The 12,354-nt window shown below is 36.8% G+C and overlaps 1 protein-coding gene across 2 annotated transcripts in view; it reads right to left on the reverse strand.

The window, feature by feature from the left end:
* Positions 1-11,744, reverse strand: part of VSIG1 (V-set and immunoglobulin domain containing 1) — a 29,611-nt gene extending 17,867 nt beyond the window's left edge. The window contains exons 1-2 of one of the 2 annotated variants that reach the window (XM_037512093.2): positions 11,546-11,744; positions 416-579 (exon numbers count right to left, since the gene is read on the reverse strand). In XM_037512093.2, coding sequence (XP_037367990.1) covers positions 416-579; positions 11,546-11,597 — 216 coding nt within the window. In that variant the 5' untranslated portion in view covers positions 11,598-11,744. The remainder of the gene's footprint in view (positions 1-415; positions 580-11,545) is intronic. The other variant, XM_037512094.2, reaches the window with a different exon arrangement.
* Positions 11,745-12,354: the final 610 nt, after the last annotated feature.

Raw genomic sequence — 12,354 nt, forward strand, 5'->3', positions numbered from 1 at the left:
CCCTTAATCAGCCAGGGCTCATCACTACCTTGGCCATCTCCACCTATCTGGGAACTCTCATTCCATCAGGACTAAGTCTAGCATGATGATCTAGCTCACTTACATTTGGCAGAGATCTGCCAATCCATTAGGACATGCACTTGAATATTGAGACCATCCCTATCTACTCTGGAATTCAGGATGTGCTTGATGTTGACCTACACAGAGTGGGGATTACAGGCTATAACTGAACATGAAAAGAAGGCAAAGGTCAAGTCCTCCAGATGATGGTCTTCCCTAAATAGCTATCTTCAAACATTCTATATGTGAGGCTTTGCTGCTGCTTTCACTGACTTATCATTACTTCACACTCTGACCCCGATAGTTTTCAGTCAGAACTATTGAAGGGGAATAGTTTAGGGAAAAAAGTCCTTACGGTAATTGACTTTTCCTCATTCTTAGTCATGAATGACCACTGGATGAAAAGCTTGTCCCGGGAGGGCAGAGTACTGGTGTAGGTGCAAATGAGAGTGACATCAGATCCAGCAGTCACGTTCACGACAGTGTCTGGGATGGTTACTTGCACCATACTAACTTGACCTGAAAAGATAATCATCAAAAAGGCAATAACACACACAATATTCTGATGACACTTTTTCATTATAAAGCAATTTCAATGACATCTTATTTAAGGACTCCAAGGTGAGGAGGAAAAGGCAGAATGAACTATACCAAAAAGTTAGGCAAGCAATTAGGATGACGGTATGAGAATTTCTAACAAATAACAATGTGAAGATACCCAAACCTTGTGTGACATAGGAACACTGAAGTGGGAATTGCTTCTATATGAAGAAGGCTTTTCACAAGGCACTTACAATGTTGTTCAGGGACCCAAAAATGTCCATGAATATAGAGTACAGCCAAGCCTGGTTGCCTAAAACCCAAGGAGTCCCTTGGATGTGGAACTTTCAGTTTTAAATCTGGGTAAGTCTCAGGCAAGCCATACTGGTTTTCCTGCACTTTTGGTGCCAAAACCAAGAAAGTCCAAGGCAAACCAGAATGAGTTGGTCACTCTCTAAGACCACTGGGGGGTGAGGAGGGGACCTACATGATCAAAATTATTGTAATTATTTATAATAATATTAAATGTCATTTTCCTTTTTCACTCTCGTCCTCTCATGAATGTACAATGGAGTGTTCAGAAGCTTGATGACAGGTAATGTTATTGCTCTGGAGGCTTTATGGACTTTTGCGCCTAATTTTTTTTAGTTTTGGTGTCTAATATAGTATATATACATAGAAATAATCCACATAGCAAAAAACTCTTTGGGAGCCCTCAATAATTTTAACCAAAAATCTTTATTTAGATAGTAAGTAGTACAAATGCATTCCCAAGAAAGAAGACAGAGGTCCTATGTACACTTTATCCATTCTACTCCCTAGTGGCAACCTTTATAAAACTATAGGATAATATCACCACTAGGAAACTGACATTGATACAATCCATCCATCTTGTTCATATTCAGGCATACTTGAACTTGTGTGTGTGTGTGTGTGTGTGGTGTGCACGTGTGCACGTGTGTGCGCATTTTGTTCTATACAATTTTATCATGTGTGAGAGCACAACGGACTGTGGTGGAGGACTATGGGTGCTTTGGTGGTGGGAGAGGTATGGTGACCACACCTGAGGAAAGAAATCTTATATTGTCAAAATATTAACAAGAACGTAAAACAATGGTACATCATTAAAATAAATGAATGAATGGTTTCATCACATGTGTAAGTTTGTGTTCTATTTAAAATAACATTTAAGAAATGACAACGTTTTAGAAATGGAAGACAGATTAGTGATTGCCCATGCTTCAGGTCAAGGATGGAGTGTAAGGAGGAGGTGGGTGTGATGATAAAGCGGCAACATGGTTTCTCTGTTCAGTATCATGATTCTGGAGGTTATCCTATAGTTTTGTGAAGGCTGCCACAAGGGAGTAGAGTGGATAAAGTGTACATTGCCTTTTATTGATTAGAAGTATTTGAAGGTATGCATGTACCAGTTTGTTTAACTACTTGCTCATTTATATCATCTGGGTTTGTCTCCAGATTTTTGGTTATTGAATAAAACTCCAGCAAAGGTTTATGAACAGATTATTGTGTGAATTATTATTTGTCAAATTGCAAATAAATCTCCATTTCTCTGAAATAAATGTCCCAGGGTGTAATTGCTAAGTCAGACAATAGTTACATATTTATTTTTATTTTATTAAAAAACCCACTTTGCTTTCCAGAGTAACTGTACCAATATACATTTCCACCAACAACATATGAGTGATCCAGTCTCTCCACATCCTTGCCAGCATTTGTTGTTGTCATTAACTTCCTTTTTGCTTTTAATTTTTACAAATTAATTTGTAAGTCGTGTACATAACTATGTAATTTTGGGGTTATAACTTCACACCTCCATAGGCCCACATGCTTCACTTACCCTCCACTAAAACTCCAATGCGGATGTCCTGTTCCTTTCTTTTCCCTATCCCCACCTCCCTCTCACCCCTACTCCCTCTGGCAATGAGCGTAGTTTTCACAAAGTTGAAGAATTGTTTTTGCTGTGCTTTGTCAGTTTTCTTTGGTTAAGTATATGGCACAAATGAGTGACACCTCTACATTAGCCACTCTAATAGGTGTGTAGTAATATATTATTATGATTTTAATTTGTAATTCCATAGTGACTATGGAATAGTGACTAGTGATGCTAAACAACTTCTCATGTGATCATTTGTATATCATCTTTAGCAAAATGTTTGTACATATATTGGCTTATTTTTCTAGTTGGATTGTTCAGCATTCTTGCTGTTGAATTTTGAGATTTCTATACAATTTGGGTGTCAGTCTTTTGATGAGCAGACAACTTTATTTCTTCCTTGCCAGAATACCTTCCAGTATTTGATTGAATAAGAGAATTAAGGGTGGATATCCCTGTCTTTTCCCCAATATCAGCATTTAGTTTGTCACCATTAAGTACCATGTTAACTGAGGGTTTTTTGTAGATGCTATTTGTCAAATTGCAGTATTCTCCTCTGTCATGGGTTGAATTCTGTGTCCACTGAAAGATATGTCCAAGTGCTAAGCCCTGGTAACTTTGAATGTGACCGTATTTAGAAATAGGGTCTTTGTAATATGGTTAAGTTGAGGATATTGAGATGAGATCATCTGAGATTTAGGGTGCATCCTAAATCCAATGACTTCAGTCCTTATAAGAAAACAGAGAGGGCAATTTGACACTTGATACACAAAAGGAAAAGCCATGTGAAGACGAGAGCATAGATTGCAATGGTACATCTACAAGGCAAGGATGACCAAGAATCACTAGCAGCCAGCTAGGAGAAAGGCATGGCACAGATTCTCTTATGGAGCCACCAAAAGAGCCAATCTTACTAACTCTGATTTTGGACTTGGCCTTCAGAACCATGAGAGAATGAATTCTTCATTTTAAGTCACCTAGTTAGTGACAACTTGTTGCTGTAGTTCTGGAAACGAATGCACCCATTTTCCTAACTTGCTGAAAGTTTTTTATTATGACTGGGTAGTGGATTTTGTCAAATGTCTTTTCAGCATCAATTGACATGCTCATTTGTTTGTTTGTTTTTTCCCCGTAGCCTTGTTGATGTAAGTTACACTGAATGGCTTCTGAATGTTGAACCAGTCTGGCACACCTGAAATCAATTCTATTTGGTCATGATGTGGAATTTGTTTTGTACACAGCACGATTAAATTTGTTACTGTTTTGTTGAGAATTTTTGTATTTAAGCTCATGGAGATACTGGCCTACAGTTTTTTATTTTTATACCATCTTTGTGTGCTTTTGGTATCAGAGTAAACTAACCTCATAAAATGAGTCAGAAGTGTTCTCTGCTCTTCCACTTTTGGAAGAGATTGTGTAAGACTGGTGTTAATTATTTTTTTAAATATTTGGAAGAGATTTCTAGTGAAAGTATCTGGGCTTAGAGCTTTCTTTGCCAGGAGATTTTAAAACTGTGAATTCAATTTCTTTAACATGTATAGAGATATTCAGGTGATCCATTTTTGTATTAAGTGAGTTTTAGAAGTTTGTTGTTTTTAAAGAATGATTCCTTTCTTTTAAGTTATCAAATATATGAATGCAAACTTGTTGCTAGTCGTCACTTATTATATTTTTAATGATTGTAGGATCTCTAGTGACATCCCATATTTCATTTCTGATAATGATGATTTGAGCTTTTTAAAAAGATTTGTTTATTTATGCATACAAGAGCTGGGGTGCAGGCTAGAGGTGTGGGGGATGAGAGGATTCACCAGAGACAGAGTGAGGAACAGAACAGGTAGATCTCCTGAAATACACTCCTGAGGGTAGCAGCAGGCAAGACAGGAGAGGTCTGCTGTGCCACGTGGGTCAGCTCCCTGGCCGGGGATTGAACTCGTGCTTCAGAGACTGCAGATAGCTTCATAGTGCTGAAACTTAACCCCTTGAGCCACCAGGGAGGACCCTGATGATTTGTGTTTTATCCTCTTTATTTTTACCTGTCTTGTTAGAAGTTTGTCAATTTTATTTAGTGATTTTTTTATAATGAACCATATATTTTATTTAATTTTCTCTATAGTTTTACTATTTCAATTCCATTGAGTCCAACTTTTTATTATTTCCTTCCTCTGCTTATTTTGGGTTTATGTTGTTCTTCTTTTTCTAATTCTCTGATAGAGAAATTTCAATTAGTGACTTCAGACTTTTCTTCATTTCAAATGTAACCATTTAGTCTTATAAATTTCTAAGCACTGCTCTAGCTGCATGTTACATATTTTTGTAATATTATACTTTCACTTTAATTCAGCTCATTTTAAAATTCCTTTGAGATTTCCTCTTTGATCCATAGATTACCTACAAGTGTGTTATATAAGTTACAAGTGTTTAAAAACTTTCTTATTATTTTTCTGTTTTTAATTTTTGGTTTGATTTCACTGGGTTCAGAGACTGTATAATTCCAAATTTGCCACATTTGTTGGTCTGTTTTATAGCCAAGCACGTGGTCTAGCCTGACAAATATTCTGTGGGTTCCTGAGGGGAAGTGTGCATTCTGTGCTTGTTGGGTGCATGTTCTATACAAAGAGATATGCTACAGGTTCCGCCACAAAGGTGAGCTGTGGGTGCCAGGAAAGTGCAGTTCTTGTGCCACTGTTGGAAGCCAGCAACCCAGGGGTCCCCTTCTGGAACTGAGTAGAGAGAGGGAGGGCTCTGTCATCAAGGTGAACTGTGGGTACCAGAAAAGTGTGGCCCCTGAACCACTGGTGGAAGCCAGCAATCCAGTGATCCCTTTCTGGAACTGAGTAGAGGGAAGGAGGGCTCCTCCATCAAGGTGAATTGTGGGTCCCAGGAAAGGGCGGTCCTGCCCGTGAGGCTGTTGGAAGCCAGGGAACCCACAATCCCCTTCTGGAACTGAGTAGATACAGAGGGAGGGCTCCACAAACAAAGGTTAAAACGGGCATGTTAAGGGAAGAGATTAGTAGCATACAGAGACTCAGGAATCCTCAGAGACGGCACTCATCAACATATCCACAGCATCACTACCCTTGTGGAACCTGGTGTAACGGAGCCAGACTCGGTCTGGCCACCAGTTCCCGACATCCCAGAGGAGCACCCCAAAGAGATGCACATCAATCAGTGGCACAGTGGCCCAACACATGGAATTAGTTAGAAAACAAAAAAATGGAGAGAAGGAAAAATACAAATAACTAGCAAGCCCTCAGGAGAAGGACACACCCAAAAAGTAAATCAGCCACCAGAACTCAACAGCAATGACATGGAAGAACTTCTCTGCCTGCTAGATAGAGAATTTAGAATCACCATGATTAAAAAACATAAAGAAGACAAAAGGGAAAAGAAAGATATGAGAAATATAAATAATGAACTGAAGAATGAAATTGAGCTTTAAAGAAGGAAATGAAGGAAACACAGGATATTAAAAGATTAATGGAGGTGTTGAAGAACTCTGGGAAAAGCAACAAAAACAGAATTAATGAAATGGAAGAATGAATCAGTATTCTTGAAGATACAGATATAAAAAGAACAAAAAAAGGAAAAGAAAGAGAAATATGAAGGAAAAAGAATGAAGAAACACTTCGAGAACTATCTGATACCATGAGGAAAGGAAATATAAGAGTTATAGAAATCCCAGAAGGTGAGGAGAGAGACAAAAGGAGTGAGAAACTATTCAAGGAGATAATCAAAGAGAACTTCCCTAGCATGAAGAGGAGATGAAAATAGACATGCAGGAAGGTAGAAGAAAAGCAGATTACCACAATGAAAGGAAAACTACAGCAAGACACATAATAGTAAAGCTTCCAAGAGTCCAAGACAAGCAAAAAACAATGAAGCTGATGAAGGCCCTCAAAATTCTTGGGATAGAAGGAACATACCTTAACATGATAAAAGGATATATGACAAACCCACAGCCAATATTATTCTCAATGGTGAAAAGCTGAAAGCCTTTCTTTTAAGATCAGGAACAAGACAAGGATGTCCACTCTCACCACTGCTTTTCAATATAATACTGGAAGTCCTAGCCAGAGTAATAAGACAGGAGAAAGACATACAATGAATCCAAGTAGGGAAAGAAGAAGTAAAACTATCACTGATTACAAATGATATGATAAAATACATAGAGAACCCTAAAAACTCCACAGGAAAACTAATTAAAATAATAAACCAGTTTAGTAAAGTAGCAGGATACAAAATCAATACACATAAATCAGTAGCCTTCCTATATGCAAACAATCTGAAGAAGAAGAAATTAGGAAAATCATCCCATTTACAATTGAAACAAAAAAAATCAAATACCCAGGAATAAACTTAATCAAAGAGGTGAGTGTTCTACACAAAGAAATGGAAAACATCCCCTGCTCATGGATTGGAAGAATTAACATTATCAAAATGGTCATCCTACTGAGAGCAATTTACAGATTCAACGCACTCCCCATAAAAATCTCAATGACATTCTTCAAAGAAATAAAACAAATATTGATGAATTCATAGGGAGCCACAAAAAACCTTGAATAGTCAAAGCTCTCCTAACTAAAACAAAGGAGAATGGAGGTATCACACTCCCAGTCTTGAACTTATACTACAAAGCCATACTAACTAAATTGCATGGCACTGGAACAAAAACAGACACACAGACCAATGGAACTGAATAGAAAGCTCAGAAATAAAGCCACACATATATGGACAACTAATCTTTGACAAAGGAGCAAAGAATATGCAATGGAACAAGGACAGTTTGTTCAATAAATGGTGCTGGGAAAACTGGACCACCACATGCAAAAGAATGAAACTAGAGCAGTACCTCTCACCATGCACAAAAAAAAAAAAAATGAACTTTAAATGGATTAAAGAATTGAACATAAGATCTCATTTTCCAAAGGGCTGATAAGGAATGATATTTTGGTTAATACCATAGAGGCATTTGTTTATCTGATTATTTATTGTCCATTGTAAAGTCCAAAAGTATAGAAGTTCTTTAGGATGGGACATAAGACTGTTGGATAGGTTATTAGGAGCAGGGGTCGAGTTTAGTAGATGTTTTTTATGCTGCAGTGGGCTGTAATGAAAGCCCTAGCTGCCTGCAGGGTTGCAGAAAAGGGGTGGGGGACAAGAATACAGAGATCATGGGACGATCAGAGGAAGTAATAGAGAAAGACAAATTCCTGGCCTCCTTCCCAATTTTCCATACCCAAAGACTTTATTTATTTATTCATTTTACTTAGTGACAGCAGTCAGGCTAAAGGAACTCAAGGAACTGACAAACATTTTGAAAAAAATTAAAAAAAAAAAACACATTGTACTGACTAGCCCTGCTTTCCTGGATTCAGCAGCATGTTTTCTGTCACATCCAGGCCACCTGGTCCAACTGCTTCTCTGCCGAAGTTGGCTGTTTACATAGCAACCCATGTCTTGATGAATTAAGAGAAATGCTTTAGGGTAGACAGCAATGCAGCACCTCCTAACTCCTCACAGTTTCCCTATTCCCATTGCTCTCCTCACCGTCTTGCTGGTTCCCATAATGAATCCTCCAAAAATGCGATTGGTCTTTTATAAATCAGCTACTCTGTCCAACAGATACATCATTGGAGAAAGCTATGTGGCTCTGTCCCATGCTCAAAAAGCCCATCTCATTTGTCCTGGAATTACGCCCCATCTCTGGCTATGCCTAAACAATGACTTCCAAATGTCTTGAATGTGTCCAAAATAGAAAGATCAAATGGGAATTTGGTGGTTATAAAAGATTAAAGTAGTTTTCCCCTAGAAGCAGAGATTTTGAAGATATTATTTGGCCATCATTTTGTCCTCTAGTTTGGTTCCCAGTATGTGCTATGGGACTGGCCAATTATGACTAGGTAAGGCAAATAAACAAACATAAAAACCCATTAAAGGCAGTGCTTGGCAAAAAGGTTCAAAGGCAAAGTTAATCACAGTTCTCAAACAAAGCAACAGGCCATGGTGCCTTTCAACAAATATCTGTTGAGCACCTATTTTGTGTCACTGTACTAAACACTGGGGAAACAGTAATAAACAAGAAAATCTATGCTTGTTATGTCAATGCAGCAGGAAACCATTTATAGCAAAGACCAGAATGAAAGCAAATAAAAATCAAGGCCTTGGGAAGTATAAATCTGATGTCAACATTTTTAACATTTTAAAATAGAAGACAAATATATAAATCATCTGTGATCTGTAAAAAAGACAATATCACCATGCAATAAGATTGTGATCTCCATATCTACTGTGAGACAACATAGGTTTAAGAATATTACACAGTCTTCTATACATAGTTAACATTGGGTGAGGCAATAAGTCCAGACCAGATTCTGGATATTTGTCCAGATTCCTAATATTCAGCACCATAATCAATTCTTAATTTGTGAAGAGAAACTGAATGTCTAATTTTATTTAATTTGAATTAGTTTAAATTTGGATAGCCACATGTAGCTAGTAAACAGTGCAAATTTAGTCTTAAGCTGCAGGTAATTCTGTGTGAAGGGGAATGTTCCCTTTTTTGAATTAGTTTATTCTAAATTGAGAAATTATTTATGGGAATAGTGAAATAAAAATCTCTATAGCAATAAGACTGAATAAATACCAAAATAAACATCAGTACTTGATTTAAAGAAAATGCTGCATTGAAACTTCATTCACTAACCTGGCTGAATTTAAAATAAAAGCAATCAAAAATGGTTTGAATATATGTGACTGATTTTAAAATTAGTGCTTATTATTAAAGGAAAATAACCCACGTATAGACAGTTAAATTAACACTAAAGCAATTTAGATGCCTGTATATTGTTCTTTAACACCTGCAATGTGGCAGGTACTTTGCTTATAGGGAGATTGTGATTCTTCTAATATACCATATACCTCAACAAAATTACCCCCCACATAGCTGTATTTAATCTCATGCATTTGAAATGATTAAATTTTCTGTAACTTTGTGTTTAGTTGCTTCATTTTGAAATAGGAAGTAATACAAACAAATGATCACTCACTTTTTGGATTTGACTGCAAAACCAAAGTTCAAATATATTACTATTTTAAAATACATAGCACATACCTCCAGAAAATGAAAATATTAACCTCTTTCCAACATATATTCCAATATATATTACAAGTACCTAAAATGTTGTGCATGTACATTTTACAGAAGACATTTGGAGTTAAAGTTATTTTCCTGAAAGGGAAATTTAACCTAAGACTTCCTGAGAAGCCATCGGGAAGATTTTGATGAAAATCTATTTTGCATTGTTATAACAAAAATTGATTTTAAATATGTCTGTGAGCATCATTTCTGTGTTTCAGTTTGGCAATTCCTTCTTTCATTTTTCCAGCCTATAGTTAACTTATAACAATGCATAAATTTAAGATGTACAATGTGTTGATTCGATACACTTTTATAATACAGAATGATCATTAGTACAGCCTTACCTAACACGCACATCACATCACCTTATTACCATTATTTTTTGTGATGAGAATATTTAGGATCTACTCTTAACAATTTTCAGACATATATAAAGGAGTATTAACTACAATCAGTATGCTGAACAGTAGATCGCTGAACAGTAGATCCCCGAACTTATTCCTCTTAAAAGTGAAAGTTTGTACCATTTACCAGCATCTCCCTCATCTCCAGCTCCTCTCAGCCTACAATGGCCATTGTAGTCATGTGAGTTACAGTAAAAACCATTCTTGCAAATGTTTCAAAACTGGTGTTTATTATAGTGTCAGGTCTCACACAGGGGAGTGGGTGCTGAGTACAGGCATGGTTTGGGGAGTGCAGTAGGTCCACAGGCGATTCAATTAGAAAGATGAGAAGCTCTCTTAGAAGAGACAAAGACTTTCACTGTCTAAAAGTTATAGCATAAAATGAATATTTCTGGGGGAAAGGGAAAATAGTAACGTGCTCTCACCAGGATGTAAACTGAAAAAGGCAGCTTTTTCCAGCTCTAAGTCCCAATTAGATCACTGAATAAATACGGTATTACCTTCTGATAATTTCTGACTCCAGGGAACATATACATTTAAACATTAGTAATGAACATTTAGAGAACTGTTACTGGAAAGCATATAGTTTTGAAAAGTAACATTTTTCTGATTATAAAAATAGTATATTATTCTTTGCAGAGACCCCAGAAATCATGAGAAAGCTATGAAATAAAATTAAAATCCTCTATAACTCCATCATCCAGAAATAATCACCGTGAGCACTTAAGCATTTAACTTTCTAGTAATTTATTCTGGGCATATGTGCAGATCCTGCTTTTTTACTTCATATTTTATCCTGAACATTTTCTTGTGTCATCGAATACACTCAGTAAACCTCATTCTAATGACTGCCTACTATTACCAATGGCTTTAAAATAGCATTTAATATACCATTTAAATATATTTAAATATTATGGATTAAACAATATTATTATATCTACCATGGACTTAATTTTCATTAGAACAGATTCAAAAAGTATCTGATATTTGTAAAAACGATTTTGTTCTACTGAAATCTCATTGAGTACAATGATAAATCAGTCACAAATTTTCCAAAATACAGTCTTAGTCCTGGAAAAGGGCAACTCCTTAAGAAATGTTGGCAAGCAAATCTCACCAGGCCCCCCACCACCCCCACCAGCCAGTCTCTGCCTGCTGTGGCAAAGCAAGCCGCTCACGGTGAGCTTAAAGGAAACACTCAATTGAAACAGAGGCAAAAGTCGTATCCTTAGCAAATTAGCTTTCTAGTAAATTCGTCTATGCACCTTCGGAACTAAAACCGAAAGAAACAATGATTTTTTCTGAGAAAAAATTGAATTCAAAAGCCACATAAAATAATTTGCTTTGCAAGCCAGCTCCTCAAAATGCCAGCATGCTTCATATTTGCTAAACAAGAGTTCTGGAAATTATTTTACGCAGTCTAGTAAGCACAAGTCCTTGAGATTTCAGTTTAAAAGGGAACACCATTCCCAATAAGTATTGGTGCTTTAGAGCTCCTTTCCTTACCTGCAAGGCAGTTTAGGATCAGGAAGACCTTCCAAAATACGAACACCATCATGTTGAGGTTCACTGAGCGCGGCCAGAGGCCAGTAGCTTGCTTGGGCTAAGCTGAGTCTCAGACTGGCTTCTTCTATCACACTGAGGTTTGCCAGGCTTATCTGCTGGCATCACCAAGCAAACAAGCCTCTTCGAGCTTACTTATTGGGTACAAACCTTTCTCAAAGCAGATTTGTGTTTCTTTGAAACACTTTCATGGGGCGTGTTTCCTTGATATATTTGCTACTGTGTTAATAATAAACCCACACATTTAAATGCTTCAGACTCTTTGTACATGGATTCTTTGAGTTTTATTGTTTAAAATCAGTCTTACTTAAAAATTATATTGGGGAGGAGATATAGTTGGAACGTAGCCTATGAAAATAAAAGCTGACAAGGCTAATTAATTTCAAATATTTTCATGAAAGTATTAGAGAATTGATTCACTAACCCCATTTTACCAATTAGGTTAGTAAATTGGTGCTGTTAGATTTTCTCAGGAGATTTGAGTTCACAGGAAGGGCACAGGGATTATGAAGCAAAGAAAGGATTCATTTCTAGGTGAGCAAATTCCAGACAAATCACACTTTTTTGAAACACCAGCAGGTCTCACCACTCACCAACAAAACTTGCAGTAGAATGAATTCCAGGCTGGCTTATTCTTTTGGGTTATTTATTCGTTAAACTAATTTTGCAAAGCCAGGTGAGTGAACAAATACTTTAAGACTTACATTCGATGAATCTGAATTCATCTACTATAGAGTTTCCTTAAAAAGGGG

This window comes from Talpa occidentalis, unplaced genomic scaffold (genome assembly GCF_014898055.3).
Source record: "Talpa occidentalis isolate TD23 unplaced genomic scaffold, MPIMG_talOcc4v2.1 talOcc4.15, whole genome shotgun sequence".
NCBI lineage: Eukaryota > Metazoa > Chordata > Mammalia > Eulipotyphla > Talpidae > Talpa > Talpa occidentalis.